At 51.5% G+C, this 22,523-nt stretch overlaps 1 protein-coding gene across 1 annotated transcript in view; it reads left to right on the top strand.

The window, feature by feature from the left end:
* HAUS7 (HAUS augmin like complex subunit 7) overlaps positions 1-22,132 on the top strand; it is a 104,085-nt gene extending 81,953 nt beyond the window's left edge. Inside the window, exons 9-10 of the mRNA XM_086940199.1 lie at positions 2,225-2,336; positions 20,358-22,132. Coding sequence (XP_086796325.1) covers positions 2,225-2,336; positions 20,358-20,437 — 192 coding nt within the window. The 3' untranslated portion in view covers positions 20,438-22,132. The remainder of the gene's footprint in view (positions 1-2,224; positions 2,337-20,357) is intronic.
* The last annotated feature ends 391 nt before the right edge of the window (positions 22,133-22,523 follow it).

Genomic DNA, 22,523 nt, shown 5'->3' with positions numbered 1-22,523 from the left:
GGTGCTCCTGGATGTTATGCAGTTTGCAGCATCGCTCATGATTGTCTTGTTTCGCTCTCTACGGTCCTCGTGGGGTTCCAGCACGGTGCTCCTGGATGTAATGCAGTTTGCAGCATCGCTCATGATTGCCTTGTTTCGCTCTCTACGGTCCTCGTGGGGTTCCAGCACGGTGCTCCTGGATGTTATGCAGTTTGCAGCATCGCTCGTGATTGCCTTGTTTCGCTCTCTACGGTCCTCGTGGGGTTCCAGCACGGTGCTCCTGGATGTTATGCAGTTTTCAGCATCGCTCATGATTGCCTTGTTTCGCTCTCTACGGTCCTCGTGGGGTTCCAGCACGGTGCTCCTGGATGTAATGCAGTTTGCAGCATCGCTCATGATTGCCTTGTTTCGCTCTCTACGGTCCTCGTGGGGTTCCAGCACGGTGCTCCTGGATGTTATGCAGTTTGCAGCATCGCTCGTGATTGCCTTGTTTCGCTCTCTACGGTCCGCGTGGGGTTCCAGCACGGTGCTCCTGGATGTTATGCAGTTTGCAGCATCCCTCATGATTGCCTTGTTTCGCTCTCTACGGTCCTCGTGGGGTTCCAGCACGGTGCTCCTGGATGTTATGCAGTTTGCAGCATCGCTCGTGATTGCCTTGTTTCGCTCTCTACGGTCCTCGTGGGGTTCCAGCACGGTGCTCCTGGATGTAATGCAGTTTGCAGCATCGCTCATGATTGCCTTGTTTCGCTCTCTACGGTCCTCGTGGGGTTCCAGCACGGTGCTCCTGGATGTTATGCAGTTTGCAGCATCGCTCGTGATTGCCTTGTTTCGCTCTCTACGGTCCTCGTGGGGTTCCAGCACGGTGCTCCTGGATGTAATGCAGTTTGCAGCATCGCTCATGATTGTCTTGTTTGCCTCTCTTCGGTCCTCGTGGGGTTCCAGCACGGTGCTCCTGGATGTAATGCAGTTTGCAGCATCCCTCGTGATTGTCTTGTTTCGCTCTCTACGGTCCTCGTGGGGTTCCAGCACGGTGCTCCTGGATGTAATGCAGTTTGCAGCATCGCTCATGATTGTCTTGTTTCGCTCTCTACGGTCCTCGTGGGGTTCCAGCACGGTGCTCCTGGATGTTATGCAGTTTGCAGCATCGCTCGTGATTGCCTTGTTTCGCTCTCTACGGTCCTCGTGGGGTTCCAGCACGGTGCTCCTGGATGTTATGCAGTTTTCAGCATCGCTCATGATTGCCTTGTTTCGCTCTCTACGGTCCTCGTGGGGTTCCAGCACGGTGCTCCTGGATGTAATGCAGTTTGCAGCATCGCTCGTGATTGCCTTGTTTCGCTCTCTACGGTCCTCGTGGGGTTCCAGCACGGTGCTCCTGGATGTAATGCAGTTTGCAGCATCGCTCGTGATTGCCTTGTTTCGCTCTCTACGGTCCTCGTGGGGTTCCAGCACTGTGCTCCTGTATGTTATGCAGTTTGCAGCATCCCTCATGATTGCCTTGTTTCGCTCTCTACGGTCCTCCTGTATGTTATGCAGTTTGCAGCATCCCTCATGATTGCCTTGTTTCGCTCTCTACGGTCCTCGTGGGGTTCCAGCACGGTGCTCCTGTATGTTATGCAGTTTGCAGCATCCCTCATGATTGCCGTGTTTCGCTCTCTACGGTCCTCGTGGGGTTCCAGCACGGTGCTCCTGGATGTTATGCAGTTTGCAGCATCGCTCATGATTGCCTTGTTTCGCTCTCTACGGTCCTCCTGTATGTTATGCAGTTTGCAGCATCGCTCGTGATTGCCTTGTTTTGCTCTCTACGGTCCTCGTGGGGTTCCAGCACGGTGCTCCCCTGTATGACGAGTGTGATCTCCTTCCTCGAGTGCCACATTTCACAGCCTCTCTCCACCCCTTCTAGGTTTCAACATTGCTCTTCATATATTAAGTGGTTTGCAGTAACCCCTGAAATTCTTCGTTTTGCGGACTCTGTTTGCTGCTTGTGGGTTTCCAGCACTGCGCTCCTCCATGTGATGTGATTTGTAGTGTCCTGTCTCATTTCTGCTGCTCTGAGGCTCTGCTTAGTTCTTGTGGGGTTCCCGCGCTCCTCTCCCTGTGTGGTTCACGGTATCCTACCTTAATTCCTCCTCTCACAGGCCCAGACCTTCCTTTGTGGGGTTCCAGCACTGTGCTCCCCTGTAGGATACTGATGCAATACCTCCTGATTTTCCTCTTTGTTGACCTCATCTCTACTTTCCTCCCACAGGAGCTGCAGGCCTTCGGCCAGTTTACCGAAACCTCCGAAAGAATCGTGGAAACCGTGGAGCGCAGGCAGGTCACGAAGGAGTCCTGGGGCAGCAGCAACATGATGACCTTGTGTGAGTACCTCGCCCTATGCTCTTGTGCCCCCTCGAGGGCAGCATCCGATAGATGGCATCATCCGCAGGTATTCATTGTAGCCAGGGGCAGGATAGGATGCCACCACCAGCAGCAGTGGCAGAGGCATCTGCAGCATCATTTCAAAGCTCCTGGTGCCCACAGTGACCAGGTGTGTGACCCTCTGCTGACGTGGGTGATAGTGGGCAGGGCCTGTAGCCTCAAGGAGCTCGCACAGCCTGATCCAAGCAAAACCTTTAGAGTTGTCTGTAAATGATTAGTGTTGTTATAGTGCCTCTCCTGGGAGTGCTTGTGCGCACATGTAGCCCTATGTCACCATGAGATCTTCCATGGAGGCTGTGAGGCAGCTGGTCATATTAGGTTAGTGCTCTTCCGTCCCTTTACTGGATTTCGGCTTCTCTTGAACCGAATATGTCTGTCTCTGAGGCTTGGATAGGCCTGGATGTTAAATACTGGGCTAATGGTGAAAGGCGGTAATAGGGTTATTCTGTGGTATTACCCTCAAGTTTAAAGTTTGGGTGGTCTGTACATCAATAGGGCAGGCAGCTGTCCTTTTATCACTAGTTTTTGACCCACTGAAAACTCTCCACTGGGCCTGAGGAACCCCAAAAGGCCTCAAGAAGTAAAGGAATGGTGAACTGTGTGCTCTATAAATATGTGCACTAAACCATCGGAGTAACTCAATAGCAGAAAGAAATCATCATTTCCTGAGTGACTGGATTGTCCCTGCCAGAGAGAAAGCCACTCCTCTCTATTTTCTGCCTGTGAACAACCTTCTTTTGTGAAATTGTTCCCAGACGAGGCCATGAACGGTCTTCAAGTTTGGGATTCATGAGAGTGAAGAATTCTCCAGCAAGACTGGTGGGCCATCCAGATATGCTGAGAATGATCAGTACCGCCATCCTCAGCCAGTGCTTTATTCAGCATGTGATGTATCCCTCAGAGGCCCTGTGCACCAGCATCCGTGGAGAATGAAAGGAACCTGATCTCTCGCCTTCTGGGCCAGAACGAAGTGTGAGAAGGCTGCGGAACAGGCTGGTGCTTTGGGTGTGGAAAGAAAGGAGAGTGAGGAGGTAGACTAAACGTGCCAGGAGGAGTTATCTGATCCAAGGAGGAAAGACTTGGACCCACTGATTGGAAGGACTTGCATTAACGACAGCTCGATGCACTGAGACTGCCCGTAAGGCACAAGATCCCCTCAGCAAACGGCCAAATGCGAGGTTGTCACTATTTAAACAATTAATTGAACTCCGATCTGTGACTGGGGGTGGATGTCTGATTTGTTCACCATTCCGACCATCATTTGTTCTTTTTGCTCTCGTCACCCTAAGTGGGAAGGGTATTCCCAGAAGTGGGTCTCGATTCAAGCTAGCCTCGCTGATGAGGGCTGGTACCCCAAAACCTGTCCCAGAATGCTTGTTATCGATCCAGTGTGGACCTGGCTTGGCAGTGTGGGCTAGACTGTTCCCATGAGGAACAGGGTCAAGACTGATTGGCATATGTTTGGGTCTGAACTGAAGGGCATGGTGAGCAAAAAAACGGTGGATGTAACCGAAATCTGTGACTGGAGGCGAGTGTTTGATCTCATCCATCTTTTGTGTGTCTTTTGCACCCAAATCATGGCGCCAGTGGCCAGTAATCCGGACGAAACTGCATCTAGATTCCCTGCCTGCAGGTCCAGGTTAAGATCTGGATGCCCAAACATTTCTTGAAGTTCAACTCAAACAAGACAGAAGTGTAACTCTTTGGATGTAACTCATCCTTTTGGTCGCCCAGTTGGTGGCCGTAAGATCTCAGAACACCTCCCTCTCTGTATCCAAGGCCAGGAACTTAAGTGTTCCTTTTTACTGTAATCTTTCTTTTGATGGACCTGTTAATGCAATCACTTCATCATTCTTGATGATAAAAACGCTCTGGAAAATTATTTGTTTTATTCCATCAGACTTGCACTAAGATGCTGTTTCCACATTTATCATATCTAAGCCGGATTATTGCGTTAAAAAGGAACGTCAATGTCCCATCTGTATTGTCCAATCAATTATTGGGTTCATTTAGCGACAGCGGTAATTATCGGGCCAGGCCGTGGCAAGGAGATCGGAGTAGAAGACGCTCTGACAAGAGGACAGACTATTCCACATTTATGGGCTGATGATATGAAGAGCAAAAGGACTGTAAAGGGAAATGTTTAGGATAGAATCTGGAGCTCTGATGACGTCTGATCAAGGACGAAACGCGTAGGCTGACGAATTTCAATGTTATGCCTTGGATTGATGGTTGTATTGAAAGAATAAATGGAATATTCATTTGGAGCATGCTTGCCTACGAATCTTTTGTTCGCTAAGTGAGCTCAATAGTTGATTGAACTCTACAGATGGGACATTGATGCTCCTTTTCAATTGTAGTTATTGTTTTGAAGATTTGGTCCTGGGCGGTGGGACCTAGAAGAGGGAAGCGTCAATAATATAGGATTTTGGGACGTGGCAAATAAAAAAAAATCAAACTGCTCCCCAGTGCCACCCAGGGTGGTTGTGCCCTCATCGCCTATAAAAGGATACGCTGGATTATTGCGTTGTCTTATTCATCAACTCCCAGAGAAGTCACTACCATAAACCTCCAGTCCTTCAGAATGCCTCCACGCACCTGCTCCTGGAAATTCCCAATCATCAATCTGTTGCTCAGGGGCTTGCCCAGCTTCAATTGCTTCCCTTTAAAAAAACAAATTGATTTTAAGGCCCTCTGCATTGCCTTCAAGGCACTATGTGATATCAGACAAAAATCCTTTCAACAAAGATTCCTATGGTACAACCCTAGCAGGTCACTTAGATCATCCGTAGCTCATAACTTGAAGGTACCCAGAGTCAAAAAGTCCAACTGGGTCGGTCACAGTTACTGCGACGCTTTGGAATTCGATGCCCTCTGATTTAAAGTGTAAACCAGAACCCTTTTTTTGCAAAGCTTTAAAAACATGGCTTCTCAACATCTAGAAATCTATTCAGCTGACTGCATCTGATCTGTTTCCTCCAGAAGCATTGACAACGGACTCCTGAGGCGGAAAGCCGGGAGCTAGATTCTGCTATCATTTTTTAATATTTGAATGTTATACTGTGTTTTTATAACTTTGCTCTCTACCTACCTCTGCTGACATCCTCTAAACAGCGCTCCACGCTGCAACGACCCCCTCCTTCTTGCCGCCATTCACGAGGGCGAGGCGCGCCTCCAGACACGCCCCCTCGGTTGGCCACGCCCCCTCGCCACGATATAAATAGTGCGCGCCAAACGCTGGGCGCTGCACTGACAACGGACTCCTGAGGCGGAAAGCCGGGAGCTAGATTCTACTATCATTTTTTAATATTTGAATGTTATACTGTGTTTTTATAACTTTGCTCTTTACCTACCTCTGCTGACATCCTCTAAACAGCGCTCCACGCTGCAACGACCCCCTCCTTCTTGCCGCCATTCACGAGGGCGAGGCGCGCCTCCAGACACGCCCCCTCGGTTGGCCACGCCTCCTCCGATTCCCTGATTCTTCTCCATAAATCATGTGTCTTGGCAGGAAGCGCAGCGGACGAGCGCAGCGGGCGCGACGATTGCGCGCCGAAGGCGCGCTTAAGGCAAGCTCGTCTGCACTCGTCCGCGACCGGCCGGGGCTAGGGGCTCGTCACTCTGCCCCGCGTATCATCTATTCCCCCGACCAACTTCGCTGCTGCCAGGGCCCCTGGCCCATCTCGGACTCTATCTGCTCTCGCATCTCCTCCCTTGGTCTTTCTTCTGCTTCTCCCTTTCTCTGTCCTTCCCCTACAGTTGACACCCCTTCCGGGTCTTGTAGCACCGCTCCCCCTTCAACCCCCAAAGCCTTCACAGCCTTTTATCTCAACACCCGGTCTGCCGTTGCCCATGCACATGAACTCTCAGTTTTACTGGATCTCCATGCTCCCGACCTTCTCTTTTTGACTGAGACATGGTTCTGCGATGACTCCCTCCCTGCCCTACTATCCACCCTACCGGCCACCTACTATGCCCTCAGGGCGGATCGCCCTTCCGGCAGGGCCGGGGGTGGCGTGGCGGTCATCGCACGCACCAATCTCCCCTTCCAAATGTTATCTTTACCCGACATCGCGACAACTGAATTTCTGGTGATCCGCACAGTTTCCACCTCTCCCCCCCTGACCTGCTTCCTCACCTACCGTCCCCCTCAGTCCCCCTCACAGTTTCTTCCCGATTTTTTGGAGGTCTTGGCCACCATCACAATCAACAACTCCTCCATTCTGCTCCTTGGCGATTTTAATTTCTGGCCCTCCGATTCCGCGGAGTGCCCATCCTCCAAGGAATTCTCCGAAACCCTTCACTCCCTCAACTTCATCCCCCACGTCTCCTCCCCCACTCACATCAAAGGTCATATACTCGATCAGATCTGGTCCCTGAACTGCCCTGTGGATTCACTCTCTATTACCCCTTGCTCCTGGTCGGACCACCACCTAATCTCATTCCTTCTTCCTATCCACCCTCCAGCTAAGCCCCCCCGGCCTAAAAACACCTGGGTCCGATCATGGGGTCGTGTTAACCTGGAGAATCTCTCTTCCCTCCTTACCTTGTCCCTCCCCCCCTTACAGGGTCTTCCCACTCTTTCCCAGGCCGACGCCATAGATCAGTGGCTCTCCAACGGACGCGACGCTTTTGCCCCGCTCAAGCGCATTACCTCCAAACGCGACAAGGACGCCAATCGGTGGTTCACCGAAGAGCTTAAGACCACCAAATTAACAGTTCGCCGCGCGGAGCGGGCATGGAGAAGGAATTACTGCCCCACCCTGAAACTGGTCTACACTAATATCCTGAGCCAGTATAAAAAAGACATCTTGGAGGCAAAAACATCTTACTTCTCCTCCAAAATCTTAGCCGCGGAAAACCAGTCCAAGGAGATATTCACCATCATCCACAACCTAGCGTTCTCGGACAGAACTACTCTTAAGCCGGCCCCCTCCGAAGTACTCTGCTCCTCCCTCAACAACTATTTCATTCACAAAATCATCACCATCAAGGCTAACATCCCGCCTCCCTCCTCCTCTTTTGTCGACCCCCAATGCCCCCCCCCCCTAAGGGCGAGCTTTCCTCACTTCCCCCTATCACTCGGGAGAGCCTGATCACCTTGGTTCCCCTGGTCAAATCCGGCTCTCCTCTTGACCCTTGTCCCGCTCACATTCTCCGCCATATTTTTGTTTCCTGTCCTGACCCTCCCCTTCATCTTCTTAACAGCTCTCTCGCTCAAGGCATCGCCCCTAAACCCTTGAAATCCGCGGTAATTGTGCCCATTCTAAAAAAACCCGGGGCAGATCCCTCTGTCCCCGCCAATTTCCGTCCTATCTCCCTCCTACCATTCCTGGCCAAGGTGCTCGAACGCCACGTCACCTGCGCTCTGAGCTCCTTTGTGGAGAATCATGGTGCTCTTGCCCCCCGTCAAGCCGGTTTCCGCCCCGCACACTCTACCTGTCGGTCCTGGACACCCTCAGGGAGGGCATGGACACCAATCAGCACCAGGCCCTTGTGCTCCTCGATCTCTCAGCCGCCTTCGATACGGTGGATCATACCATCCTCCTCTCCCGTATTGGAGCGGCGGGGATCGGGGGGACCGCCCTGGTCTGGTTGTTCCTGAGCGACCGCACCCAGGCTGTTCGACTGGGTGACTTCACGGCGGACGTCCGGAAAGTTCAGTGCGGGGTTCCCCAAGGTTCCTCCCTTTCTCCCCTCTTGTTTAACCTGTACATTGCTCCCCTAATCTTCTCTCTTCAACAGATGGAGGTCGGCGTATTTAATTATGCAGACGACCTCCAGCTTGTCTTCAATCTGTCTTCTCCTTCCTCTATTCTAAACTTTCAATCTGTTATGCTTCACATCAGGGACTGGATGAACCACAACCACCTTAAACTCAACCCCGACAAAACCGAGTTGGTGTTGATGGGTGGTTCATCCAGCCCCTGGTCCCCTCTTTTCTGGCCCCCTTCTCTTGGCCCTCCTCCTACCCCCGCTTCCTCAGTTAAAACACTTGGCATAAAACTTAATTCCCAACTCACCCTTCACTCCCAGGTTAGCTCTGTGGTATCTTCTTCCTTTCTCTCACTGCGCACTATACGTAGGGTGTCCCGTTTCTTCACTTTCTCTGCTCTGAAGCTCATCGTCTTGGCCATGGTGGTATCCCGCCTGGACTATGGCAACGCCCTGTATGCCGGCATCCCCGCCTACAGTCTGCGTCGCCTGCAACAGATCCAAAACCAGGCGGCCCGCCTGGTTTTCAAACTCCCCAAATTTCACCGCTCTACCCCGCTCCTGAAATCACTTCACTGGCTCCCTGTGCGAGCCAGAATTGAATTCAAGCTTGCTTCCATCACCTTCCGGGCCCGACACGGACTCGCACCTGAATTCATCTCCTCCGAGATTGTCTCCTATGTCCCCCACCAGGGAACTTCGTTCGTCCTCCCAGTCCCTCCTCACCATCCCACGCTACCGGAGAAAGAAGTGGGGAGGCTCTAAATTTGCCACCCTCGCCCCTACCCTCTGGAACTCCCTTCCCCTTGAACTCCGCACCATCTCTCTTTACCCACAATTCCGTAAACAACTTAAGACCTACCTATTCACGAAATCTTTCGAATAATAACTCTCCGGTTCCCCCAGCTTTTTAACTAGGATCCTGTCAGTAATAGCGCCAAGAAACCGCAGGTATACGAGCGCTCTATAAGAAATTTAAAATTCAAATTCAAGCATTAGCGCCTAGATACCCATGGGTAGGAGAGTGCTTTACACATCTCATTTTCATTTTATTTAATTTCAGCACATCCTAAAGCATGAACCTTTCACTTTGTAGCTCGTGGACTCCTCTCTTACGTTTAAAACAAAAGACCCTTCCTGACCACACCCACTCCAACATTTGTGCATTTGGAGAGATTTCTTGTAGTTTTCAGGTTTAAGGTATCTCATAGCGTTATATTTGGTTTCTCAGGATATGCTTTGCCCCACTGACTTATGAACGTCCCTTACTTTCTCATCAGTAAACATTCCTTGCTTTTTCTCCCATTTCTTTGAGTGCCAGTTGCACACAGGCCTGGTGTGGGATTTTACAAGCTCCGTGCTAGCTCCCTTGCAGAGACCTAGAGCGAACCACTTTCTTTGATACAGTGAAATGCTGCTCTTATGCAAGGGACTTCCACAAAGTCTCAACCAAGGAAGCGGACGTACCGGAAGCCTCTGTGTGTACTGGTTCCAGAGAAGTGAACCTCTCCAGTAACTCCATTCTATTCGACCGGTCTCTGCAGAACGAGTCATAAGAAGCAATCTTACCATAGAGAAGCACAGTGCCTGTCTGTAAGTGAATCCGATGAGCTGTACCAACCTCGATAACCACTCCAGGGGTGGCCTTTCTAGCTGGAGCTTCTTGGCTCAATGTGGCCGTCTAACGCTTTAAAAAACAATAATGCACTCTTGTTTTCTTCTGATTAGACTAGTGTTTATGAAAAAGGTTTACCCCCAGTTTTCAAACTGGTTACTGTGCATCAAAGTTGTTTTTTTATTTAACCCATTGTTGGTTACTCCCATCCCAACCCAGTTTTTCCACTTCAGTGACCTATTTTCCCGAGTAATAATTTGTTCTGCTTCTTAAACTATTTTATTCATTCATTGCATGTTTCCTGTGAGTGCTGCTGTGATGCTCTGCCATAGCTATTAAAGGGAAGCCAGGCATATCCCGATTAAAAAATGAAGGCATTTGTTGGACCTTAGCGCCAAGACTCGCCTCTCTCCACATAGTCTGGCAGGCCTCTCCGTACACTGGAAGAGGAACCCGCAGCTCAAGGACCTGCGTCCAGCCTCGTTCAAAAGAAACTTTAACCATAACCGATGCGATGGAGGAGCTTCCAGTTCCTTTCAAAATGTGTCCTTCTTGTGCAGAAAGGGGCCTGTCCTCTGACTGCCCTTGGCTTCTGCAGCATATCCTGTATCACCCATGGCCTTAGCTTTGACTTGTACAAGACCTGGACATGGCGCTTAGACTGGGCCACAAGACATTTACGATTGCACAGGTTGCCACAAAGAAACCTTTCTAGTTGTGTTAATGATGGGTGACCAGACAAGTTTCTGGACTGTCGTTGACACATTCAGATCATTTAGAAGGGACGAGGCCAACTGAAGGTGTGCCGGACACAGCATTGGCAATCGTACCATGCCCCCAGGAAATGGAAATGATTCCATCAGATTAGACAGTTTTGGCTGCGTTGCCATGACCCGAATAGCATCTTTCCCCACTTCAATGGTCACTTTTGCAGCTTGAAGTCTTTTTCTATGTTGAGTGCCACCTTTGAACGCCTGATGGTCCGGTTGGTGGTCTGCTTGAGTTGTTGCCTAGTTAGTCTTGTATGTCCCACTCAATTTGTCTCTAAGTGCTGGGAGAGTGAAGGGATCAAAAAGAGGAGAGTGCAAACTTGGCTCATAAAGGAGGCTTGTGGATGGAGTGCCTAACTTGAAATACTTGTTTCACACTAGATAGACCTTTAGTGCATTGTGAGTAGCCACACTTAGGCTAATGAGCGCCTCTCTCTTGATGGACACCTACTTATAGTTTAGACAGTGCACAATAAATACCTGATAAAATGCTTCCCTGCCTCTCTAAAACCTGCATGAGAGTGTAAGAGATTATATCCAAAATACGACTCAAAGAATCAAGGTTCATCAATCACTATCGCAGACCACTCCGGTCACTCAGGGCTCCTCGCTGTCTCCCACTCTCTTCCACCAGTTCATGGAGCCTCTAACGGAAATCCTGGGCTCATCTTACATCCACTACCACATGTACACTGACGATACCCAACTCTACTTAAAAGTTCGCCCCCCCAGAAGACATCCGCTCCCTCAACACATCACTACAGAAATCTCCAGATCGTCTAGCATCCAGTCACCTCAAACGAAATGCTCAAAAATAGGAATTCCACCTAATCGCACAACCCAACCAGTCACCTGTCATTGAAGAATGGTTGAAACATCTAACAGCCCTCAACTGCATTCAACACGTCACTTACTTAGCATGATCACTGGGATTCATTCTTGGCAAGAACCTCAACATGCAGAAGCACATCCGTGCTGCCCCCAAAGGGGCGAATCACCAAATGAACATTCTAAGAAAACTATAAACCCTTCCTCTCCCCCATCTTCAAGCGTGCAGTGCAAGCCCTAGTGATTCCCAGTTAGGACCATGGAAGTGCAACCCTCTCTGGACTGCCCAGAGCCAAACTGGCTCCTCTAAGGGCCTCGCTCAACTCTTCTGCAAGGCTTATCACCGGATCAAAAAGAAACGACCACATCACCCCTGATCTGAAATCCCGCAATTGGCTCCTTACAGAGCATGGATCCAGCTAAACATTGCCGATATGACCCATAAAGCCCTCCACTTCAAAACCCCTAAGTATCTTGCTCAGAAGTTCGACATTTCTGGCGGCTCCAGACCATCAAGAAGCTCTAACACCTTTCTTCTGAAACCTCAGAGATTCTGCAAGAAGAAAACTTACAACCGATCTTTCCCTGGAGTGCCCAGAGAAGTCAGAAGGAATCCCTCCACTATTTACTTCAAGAAAGAAGTCTAAGTACTCCTATAAACAAATGTCTTCCCTAGATACTAAGATACCCATCTTCCCTCAATCACACCTCATTACCACTCTCACAGGCGACTTCAGTGTTTTAAACGTAGCAGTCCTGACTCTACCCTCCCGTTTCTTGACTATGCCTGATCCTACAGTTGTATTGACTGATATTTTGGCTTTTATTGAGTTATACCTTCTGCTCTTGAATATTGTAAAGCGTACCCTCCCTTCTCTGGGTGCAAAATGTATCATGTATTTTCCTTCTTCATATATGACTATTCTTATCCCTGTGCTGCTCTCTGTAAAGTTATAAAGCGCTCTAATATCTGCAACAGTCAAGTCTGCGCAATAAAAAACAATCAAAATTCATAAATAAAAATTGTTAAAGGCAGCCTAGGATCAAAGTCCTTTTTTTTTTTTTTTTATAATAAGTTGTCAGATGGGTGATGCAAGAGCCTGGGAAGGAGATCGGTCGACTTCCATCGGGTAACTTTGGATCTTCTTAAAAATGGGGATGAGAAAAGCAGCCGATTGCGTTGGTTCAGTTCTTATGGAGACCAATCCAGTGCGTTGGGCTTTCAGACCCGCCCCATCCTGCTCTCAACGTGGACTGTATATTTTAGGATTGTTGCCTGACAAAGGGTTCTTTCTTAGCATAGAGCGGGGAGCAAACCTGGTTCTGCCAGAACCACATCCCTTAGAAGACTTTCTGCACAGTGAAAAGAACTTTGCATTTTATTTCTAGCAAATTAGCAGAAATTTCAGTGCAGGCTCTTGTTGGGCGTTAATAAGATGTTAGTCAAGTCATAGTCAAGTCATAAAATTTGTATAGCGCACTACATACCCAGAGGGTTTCAAGGCGCTTAGGAAGGGGAGGAGGATTATTTGTCAAATATCCACGTTTTAAGTTGCTTTCTGAATGCTAGGTGGTTCTGGGTGAGGCGAAGGTAAGCGGGGAGTGAGTTCCATGTTTTAGCAGCCAGGTATGAAAAGGATCTGCCTCCCATGGTGGTCTTGTTGATGCGAGGTACAGTGGCGAAGGCTTGGCTGGAAGAACGTAGTTGGCGGGAGGGGGTGTAGAAGGACAGTCGAGAGTTGAGGCAATCTGGTCCGATGTCGTAGAGTGATTTGTGTGCGTGGGTAAGCAGTCGGAAAGTGATCCTCTTATTGACGGGTAGCCAGTGGAGGTCTTTAAGGTGACCAGAGATGTGTTTGTTGCGTGGGATGTCTAATATGAGCCTGGCTGAGGCGTTTTGGATTCGTTGGAGTTTCTTCTGGAGTTTAGCGGTGGTACCTGCGTAGAGGGTGTTTCCGTAGTCCAGTCGGCTCGTGACCAGAGCGTGGGTGACTGTTTTCCTTGTTTCGGAGGGGATCCAGCGAAATGTTTTTCTGAGCATGCGAAGAATGTTGAAGCAGGAAGAGGATACGGCGCTGACTTGTCTGTTCATTGAGAGTGAAGAATCCAGGATGACGCCAAGGTTCCGTGCGTGGTCTGTCGGGATGGGTGCTTTTCCGAGGGCTTCCGGCCACCAGGAGTCGTCCCAAGCAGAGGGGGATGTACCTAAGATGAGGACTTCTGTTTTGTCTGAGTTCAGTTTCAGACGGCTTTGTTTCAGGTTCCGTGCGTGGTCTGTCGGGATGGGTGCTTTTCCGAGGGCTTCCGGCCACCAGGAGTCGTCCCAAGCAGAGGGGGATGTACCTAAGATGAGGACTTCTGTTTTGTCTGAGTTCAGTTTCAGACGGCTTTGTTTCATCCATTCGGCGACTTCTTTCATTCCTTCGTGTAGGTTAGTTTTGGCGGTGCTGGGGTCCTTGGTGAGAGAAAGGATCAGTTGAGTGTCATCCGCGTAAGAGATGATGTTGAGGTTGTGTTGGCGGGCGATGGCCGCGAGGGGGCTCATGTATACGTTGAAGAGGGTGGGACTGAGTGAGGATCCTTGAGGTACGCCGCAGATGACTTCAGAGGCCTCGGACTTGAATGGAGGAAGGCGGACTCTCTGGGTTCTTCCGGTGAGGAACGAGGTGATCCATTCAAGTGCTTTTCCTTGGATTCCGATGTTATTGAGGCGTTGTAGAAGGGTGCTGTGGCAGACTGTGTCGAATGCTGCAGAGAGGTCGAGGAGGATGAGGGCGACTGTGTCTCCATTGTCCAGTAGAGTTCGAATGTCGTCTGTTGCTGCGATGAGGGCGGTCTCAGTGCTGTGTTTTGCTCGGAAGCCAGATTGTGAGGGGTCGAGGGATTTGTTGGCTTCTAGGAAGGCGGCGAGCTGGTTGTTGACGGCTTTCTCGATGACTTTGGCCGGGAATGGAAGAAGCGAGATGGGGCGGTAATTTTTGAGTTCGGTGGGGTCCGCTGTTGGTTTTTTCAGAAGGGCGGTGAGTTCAGCGTGTTTCCAGTCTTCTGGGAAGGTAGCGGAGTTGAAGGAGCAGTTGATGACGTCTCGGAGGTGCGGTGCTATGACGGAGTCTGCTTTGTTGAAGATGTGGTGAGGGCATGGGTCTGTGGGGGATCCTGAGTGGATGGAATTCATCAGGCGGATGGTGTCCTCAGTGGAGATTGGGTTCCAGACGTTAAGGGTGTTCACGGGGGGATGATGATCAGCAGATGGTAGGGTGGGTTGGTTTCCGGGTTGGTTGTCAAAGCTGTTGTGGATGTCTGCAATCTTGTTGTGGAAGAATGAGGCTAGGGAGTCGCAGAGGGTTTGAGAGGGGGTGATGTTGTTGGAGTTGGCCGAGGGATTGGAAAATTCCTTGACGATGTTGAAAAGTTCCTTGCTGTTGTGAGCGTTGTTGTCGAGTCGATCCTTGAATGCTGTTTTCTTGGCTTTTCGGATTAGTTGGTGGTGAGTGCGGGTGGCGTTTTTGAAGGCGTCCTTGGTGCTGGTGGTTGGGTCTTTTTTCCAGGCCTTTTCAAGGGAGCGGCAGAGTTTCTTGGACTTCTTGAGATCATTGTTGAACCATGAGGCCTTCTTGCTGCCAGGTTTGTTTTGACGTTTTTTCAGTGGTGCTAAGTTGTCAGCGGTGTTGGATAACCATAGGGTGAGGTTGGTGGCGGCTTCGTTAGCGTTGGAAGAGGGGGCTGGGGTGTGTTGAAGGAGCGATGCGGAGATTTGGTCCGTGGTGATTTTGTTCCAGTTCCTTTGCAGGGTAGGTTGGAGGTGGAAGCTGGGTTTTGGTTTGTTGTAGGTGAAGTGAACGCAGCTGTGGTCAGTCCAGAGGAGGTCCATAGTGTGGCTGAAGGAGACATGGTTGCTGGATGTGAAGATGGGGTCGAGTGTGTGACCTGCGATGTGGGTGGGGGAAGTGACTAGTTGTTTGAGTCCGAGGTTGGCGAGGTTGTCCACGAGGGTGGCGGTGTTGCGATCGTGGATCTTTTCGAGGTGAAAGTTGAGGTCTCCCAGAAGGATGTAGTCTTTGGAGGGGAGCGCGTGTGGGGTGATGAAGTCCCTGATGTCTTCACTGAATTTTGCGCGTGGGCCTGGTGGTCTGTAGAGGAGGGTGCCTCTGAGTGTGGTCTTGGGGTCGATGTGGATCTGGAAGTGAAGGTGTTCGGAGTTAGCGAGGTTGGCGTCAGAGCTGGTTGAGATGCGGATTGATTTCTTATGGACGATGGCGATTCCTCCTCCTGTGTGGCTGGTGCGGTCTTTGCGGGTGATCTTATAGTCTTCAGGGATGGCAATGGTGATGTCTGGTGCGGAGGAAGCATTCATCCATGTTTCCGTTAGGAAGGCGATGTCCGGAGAAGTGGTGTCTAGTAGGTTCCATAGGTCAATGGCGTGCCTGTGGACTGATCGGGTGTTGAGAAGGATGCATTGTAGGTGGTTGGGGTCGGGGATCTGTGGTGTGGTCGTAGTGGAGATGTTGTCGGTGCCGCAGAATTTGCAGGAGAAGCAGGAGAAAGGTCCATGGGTTTGTCCAGGGGCAGCTTGGACGCAGTTGGGAGCGCGACCGGGGTTAAGGGCTAGGAGGGTGTCGGCATCGTAGGTAATGCGGGAGGGCTGGGCAGTGCGGGGGGCAGGGGGTCTGGCGCTGGGCGCGGTGCAGGCGCGGACGGGCGTAGACGGGCTTACCTTTGGCGCACCTTCGGCGCGGTCGCTGCGCGTGAACGCTGCGCGCGGGAACTCCTGTCATATATGGATGGTGGAGGGGGAGGGGCGAGGGCGACTCAGCTGGGAGGCGGGGCGGGCTTACCAAGAGAACAACAACCAACAAAATGGAGGAGGGGGGAGCACAACAGAGCGCTTGGGGACAACGCGCTAAACAGCTGAAAAGTGCAATTCAAAGCCAATGCGTGTTATATTCAAAGCGGCAGCCAGGCAGAGCAATACGAGGCACAGAGGAGGCAAAATACACAGAAGCGCTGCACTAACGATACCAGTCCACGCCAGGGAGCACTGGGAGCGACCACTCCGGCCAGAGCGCAGAGCGAGTCACAGCGCTTCCAGGTAGGAAGGCGCAGATTGTATCCTGTGGGAGGGCGACTCAGCTGGGAGGCGGGGCGGGCTTACCAAGAGAACAACAACCAACAAAATGGAGGAGGGGGGAGCACAACAGAGCGCTTGGGGACAACGCGCTAAACAGCTGAAAAGTGCAATTCAAAGCCAATGCGTGTTATATTCAAAGCGGCAGCCAGGCATAGCAATACGAGGCACAGAGGAGGCAAAATACACAGAAGCGCTGCACTAACGATACCAGTCCACGCCAGGGAGCACTGGGAGCGACCACTCCGGCCAGAGCGCAGAGCGAGTCACAGCGCTTCCAGGTAGGAAGGCGCAGATTGTATCCTGTGGGAGGGCGACTCAGCTGGGAGGCGGGGCGGGCTTACCAAGAGAACAACAACCAACAAAATGGAGGAGGGGGGAGCACAACAGAGCGCTTGGGGACAACGCGCTAAACAGCTGAAAAGTGCAATTCAAAGCCAATGCGCGTTATATTCAAAGCGGCAGCCAGGCAGAGCAATACGAGGCACAGAGGAGGCAAAATACACAGAAGCGCTGCACTAACTATACCAGTCCACGCCAGGGAGCACTGGGAGCGACCACTCTGGCCAGAGCGCAGAGCGAGTCACTGCGCTTCCAGGTAGGAAGGCGCAGATTGTATCCTGTGGGAGGGCGACTCACCTGGGAGGCGGGGCGGGCTTACCAAGAGAACAACAACCAACAAAATGGAGGAGGGGGGAGCACAACAGAGCGCTTGGGGACAACGCGCTAAACAGCTGAAAAGTGCAATTCAAAGCCAATGCGCGTTATATTCAAAGCGGCAGCCAGGCAGAGCAATACGAGGCACAGAGGAGGCAAAATACACAGAAGCGCTGCACTAACGATACCAGTCCACGCCAGGGAGCACTGGGAGCGACCACTCTGGCCAGAGCGCAGAGCGAGTCACAGCGCTTCCAGGTAGGAAGGCGCAGATTGTATCCTGTGGGAGGGCGACTCAGCTGGGAGGCGGGGCGGGCTTACCAAGAGAACAACAACCAACAAAATGGAGGAGGGGGGAGCACAACAGAGCGCTTGGGGACAACGCGCTAAACAGCTGAAAAGTGCAATTCAAAGCCAATGCGCGTTATATTCAAAGCGGCAGCCAGGCAGAGCAATACGAGGCACAGAGGAGGCAAAATACACAGAAGCGCTGCACTAACGATACCAGTCCACGCCAGGGAGCACTGGGAGCGACCACTCCGGCCAGAGCGAGTCACAGCGCTTCCAGGTAGGAAGGCGCAGATTGTATCCTGTGGGAGGGCGACTCAGCTGGGAGGCGGGGCGGGCTTACCAAGAGAACAACAACCAACAAAATGGAGGAGGGGGGAGCACAACAGAGCGCTTGGGGACAACGCGCTAAACAGCTGAAAAGTGCAATTCAAAGCCAATGCGCGTTATATTCAAAGCGGCAGCCAGGCAGAGCAATACGAGGCACAGAGGAGGCAAAATACACAGAAGCGCTGCACTAACGATACCAGTCCACGCCAGGGAGCACTGGGAGCGACCACTCCGGCCAGAGCGAGTCACAGCGCTTCCAGGTAGGAAGGCGCAGATTGTATCCTGTGGGAGGGCGACTCAGCTGGGAGGCGGGGCGGGCTTACCAAGAGAACAACAACCAACAAAATGGAGGAGGGGGGAGCACAACAGAGCGCTTGGGGACAACGCGCTAAACAGCTGAAAAGTGCAATTCAAAGCCAATGCGCGTTATATTCAAAGCGGCAGCCAGGCAGAGCAATACGAGGCACAGAGGAGGCAAAATACACAGAAGCGCTGCACTAACGATACCAGTCCACGCCAGGGAGCACTGGGAGCGACCACTCCGGCCAGAGCGCAGAGCGAGTCACAGCGCTTCCAGGTAGGAAGGCGCAGATTGTATCCTGTGGGAGGGCGACTCAGCTGGGAGGCGGGGCGGGCTTACCAAGAGAACAACAACCAACAAAATGGAGGAGGGGGGAGCACAACAGAGCGCTTGGGGACAACGCGCTAAACAGCTGAAAAGTGCAATTCAAAGCCAATGCGCGTTATATTCAAAGCGGCAGCCAGGCAGAGCAATACGAGGCACAGAGGAGGCAAAATACACAGAAGCGCTGCACTAACGATACCAGTCCACGCCAGGGAGCACTGGGAGCGACCACTCCGGCCAGAGCGCAGAGCGAGTCACAGCGCTTCCAGGTGGGAAGGCGCAGATTGTATCCTGTGGGAGGGCGACTCAGCTGGGAGGCGGGGCGGGCTTACCAAGAGAACAACAACCAACAAAATGGAGGAGGGGGGAGCACAACAGAGCGCTTGGGGACAACGCGCTAAACAGCTGAAAAGTGCAATTCAAAGCCAATGCGCGTTATATTCAAAGCGGCAGCCAGGCAGAGCAATACGAGGCACAGAGGAGGCAAAATACACAGAAGCGCTGCACTAACGATACCAGTCCACGCCAGGGAGCACTGGGAGCGACCACTCCGGCCAGAGCGCAGAGCGAGTCACAGCGCTTCCAGGTAGGAAGGCGCAGATTGTATCCTGTGGGAGGGCGACTCAGCTGGGAGGCGGGGCGGGCTTACCAAGAGAACAACAACCAACAAAATGGAGGAGGGGGGAGCACAACAGAGCGCTTGGGGACAACGCGCTAAACAGCTGAAAAGTGCAATTCAAAGCCAATGCGCGTTATATTCAAAGCGGCAGCCAGGCAGAGCAATACGAGGCACAGAGGAGGCAAAATACACAGAAGCGCTGCACTAACGATACCAGTCCACGCCAGGGAGCACTGGGAGCGACCACTCCGGCCAGAGCGCAGAGGCTTTTCTGTTTGTTTAGTTTGTTTCTTTTGCTAATTTTCGCCTGTGTTAAAGTTTGAATAATTTTTAACCCTGGCTATTAACCCGGTTCTCTGAAACTTATGGTACATGTTACTCATTTTAGCTCTCCATTGTTCCCTAGAACTAGAAGGTTTACGCTCACTTGTCGAGCGGTGGTTGAGACCTCGCGTATGGAGAGGTGGTTTGAGACCTCGCGTGTGGAGAGGTGGTTTGAGACCTCGCGTGTGGAGAGGTGGTTTGAGACCTCTCGTGCGGAGAGGTGGTTTGAGACCTCTCGTGCGGAGAGGTGGTTTGAGACCTCTCGTGCGGAGAGGTGGTTTGAGACCTCTCGTGCGGAGAGGTGGTTTGAGACCTCTCGTGCGGAGAGGTGGTTTGAGACCTCTCGTGCGGAGAGGTGGTTTGAGACCTCTCGTGCGGAGAGGTGGTGTGAGACCTCTCGTGCGGAGAGGTGGTGTGAGACCTATCGTGCGGAGAGATGGTGTGAGACCTCTCGTGCGGAGAGGTGGTGTGAGACCTCGCGTGCGGAGAGGTGGTTTGAGACCTCGCGTGCGGAGAGGTGGTTTGAGACCTCGCATGTGGAGAGGTGGTTTGAGACCTCGCGTGTGGAGAGGTGGTTTGAGACCTCGCGTGTGGAGAGGTGGTTTGAGACCTCGCGTGTGGAGAGGTGGTTTGAGACCTCGCGTGTGGAGAGGTGGTTTGAGACCTCGCGTGTGGAGAGGTGGTTTGAGACCTCGCGTGTGGAGAGGTGGTTTGAGACCTCGCATGCGGAGAGGTGGTTTGAGACCTCGCATGCGGAGAGGTGGTTTGAGACCTCCTGTACGAAGAGGTTGTTCGAGACCTTGCGCACGGAGAGGTGGTTCGAGACCTCGTATACGGGGAGGTGGTTCGAGACCTCGTATACGGGGAGGTGGTTCAAGACCTCGCATGTGGAGAGGTGATTTGAGGAGAGATGCATAGTTCACAACACTGCCGTTTTGACAGGTAAAGGTTATTTCTAATTGTCACAAGGAAACCTCACTAGGCCTCCACACTTGCCAAAGTAGAGCCAGGGAGCTGTTGTTTGTCTTTAGTTACTCACTTTTCTTCTGTTTCTTCCTTTTTAGGCTCAAAAATGGAACAACTGCGAAAAAGATATGATCAATTCTATGCCACATTTCAGGCGTTGGAGGAATGCCCGTCTTAATTCTGCTGAAGGCGTGGACTTTGAATCTCTTGATGTAGGAGGGAGTGGCGAGAATGGGCTGGAGCCACCCTCACTAGCCAGCCCCCTCGCCCTCTCCATCATACCACGGACACCTGCCTGAGCTGGCGACCGCTCCCTCCTAAATGACTACCCAAGTTACCTTCCACCTGATGTCTCTGCGCTGAACTTACCCAAGGACCAGAAAATGCAATTCTTTTGACCACCTTCACACAAATAAGTCAGTGGCCTTGCTCCTGATGAAAACATGGTTGTAAGTATTCTGGCACCAGGGTCCGAACTTTGGTCTGGATTTGATCCCTGTTTGCAAAGAGGACTTTTGGATGACCCCTTGAACCATTCACTGGGCGCCCCCTAAGGCTGAAGAGTCTTTTGGACCAAGGAGGCGGTGCTAGGAGTTTGGGTCTGTGCCAGAGTCTGTGGCTTTGTTGGTGGTCCGCTTTCGGTGCCCGCAGTCTGAATGGCATACACTCGTGAGGTGCTCTGGTCTGGAGTGAGGAAAGAGACCCTGGTTCATAGAGTTGGAGTGTGATGCTGCTCTGTAGGTCGATCCTTTCACCGTCTGTGCTGGGGCCCTCTGGCCGTCTGCATTTCCTCTGTCTGGTTCAGTTGTTGAGAGGGCAGGTGGTAGAAACAAGTCACGTCCTCTGCTTGCTGTTGGCAGTGGGATGTCTGCTGGATCCCACCCTGAGGTACACATCTGTCATTTGTTAAAATAAGGTGACTGTCTACAGTCCTCACATGACAAGACACTTCTTGGAGGGGTGAGCGGTGAAATTCAATAGCTTTTCCGTTGGTGAACAAGTGCTCCTTTCTGGATAAAATGTCTGTTTTAGTTGTGGCCATATTACTTGCTAGCCTTACCCATTTCCGGGAAGCGATTACTGGCTCCCTGCTTTTCTGTTGTCTCCTTCCCCAGTCCACCTCCATGTTCCTCCCCACCCACCACTTTTGCTGAATTCAGCCCCCTTTGACCACTAAGTCGGTTCCATAACCCTACCTCCTGTCCCAGTTCACTGAATCTGCCTCCTGTGTCTTCCTCTAACTCCTGGCTTCCTCTGTGTGCTCCCTGCACCCCTGGGGTACTGAGAAAACCCCCAGATGACCCATATTTAGACTTGTACATAGACAGTGGTCAGGGCAGCAGGCTGGGCTGGCTCCTGGTCAGTTGTCATATGCTGGACATGAACACTGTCCCCAGGCACAGGGTTGGCCCTGCTTCCAGTTTATCCACGCCTGAGACTGTTTGGAGGGCGATGAGTAGACATGGATAGCTTTGTGGTGCTTCAGTGAGAGACATATAGTTGTGGTGTGTGTGTTTTCTTGCAAGAGTAAGTTAATACTGCACTGGGTTTTCAGCTCGCAGGTTTGGGTGGAACCTGCGTGACCGTTCGTCACTGTGGACAAAGTTTGAATATGCAGCAGTTTGGGGTCCCATTAACTTCTGGAGCAGTAGACACCATGACACTGCTATTGATGCCCTGTTCTTCACTCACAGACTCACCACCATCTACCCTACTCTTTCTTTTTCTCCCCTCACGCCAAGAGCACTGTCAATATTTATCGCACTGCTATCTATTGGAGCAACTGTGTTGCCACTACGAAATGCTTTGACTTTATATTGCATTTGATGCCTTTCAATTTTGGAATTAAATCTGATTTGAGCATCACAGAAAAGCAAGAGTGGTGAATGCTTTTTCGTTATTCATTTGTATAAAAAGTTGCTACCACGACCGCCATTTTATTGTACTGTAATACTGACCCAGGTCTCGTAGTTTTACGTGGGTTACCCCGTTAAAACTCAGCACTCAACCAAGACCAGGTAGTGAACTCGCGCCTCTTCTGCTGAGTGTTCTGCTGCCCATAATGTCTGTGATCCAGATTCTTTGCCAGAATAAGTCCCCGTCAGTCCCTACAAGTGAAACATAACCCTTCGGGATCTGATCATCCTCAGGGCAGCCCGAACAATACTGGTGGGTATCGCTCATCTTGGCCACGTTGAGTGATCCTTGCGATCTTTACCAGTGGGGTTCACAATAAATCTGTTGTCCATCGCCCCGTTAGTTTG

This window comes from Lissotriton vulgaris, chromosome 10 (genome assembly GCF_964263255.1).
Source record: "Lissotriton vulgaris chromosome 10, aLisVul1.2, whole genome shotgun sequence".
NCBI lineage: Eukaryota > Metazoa > Chordata > Amphibia > Caudata > Salamandridae > Lissotriton > Lissotriton vulgaris.
Note: the sequence above shows the minus strand (reverse complement) of the source record. Positions and strands in the feature narration are given on the sequence as shown.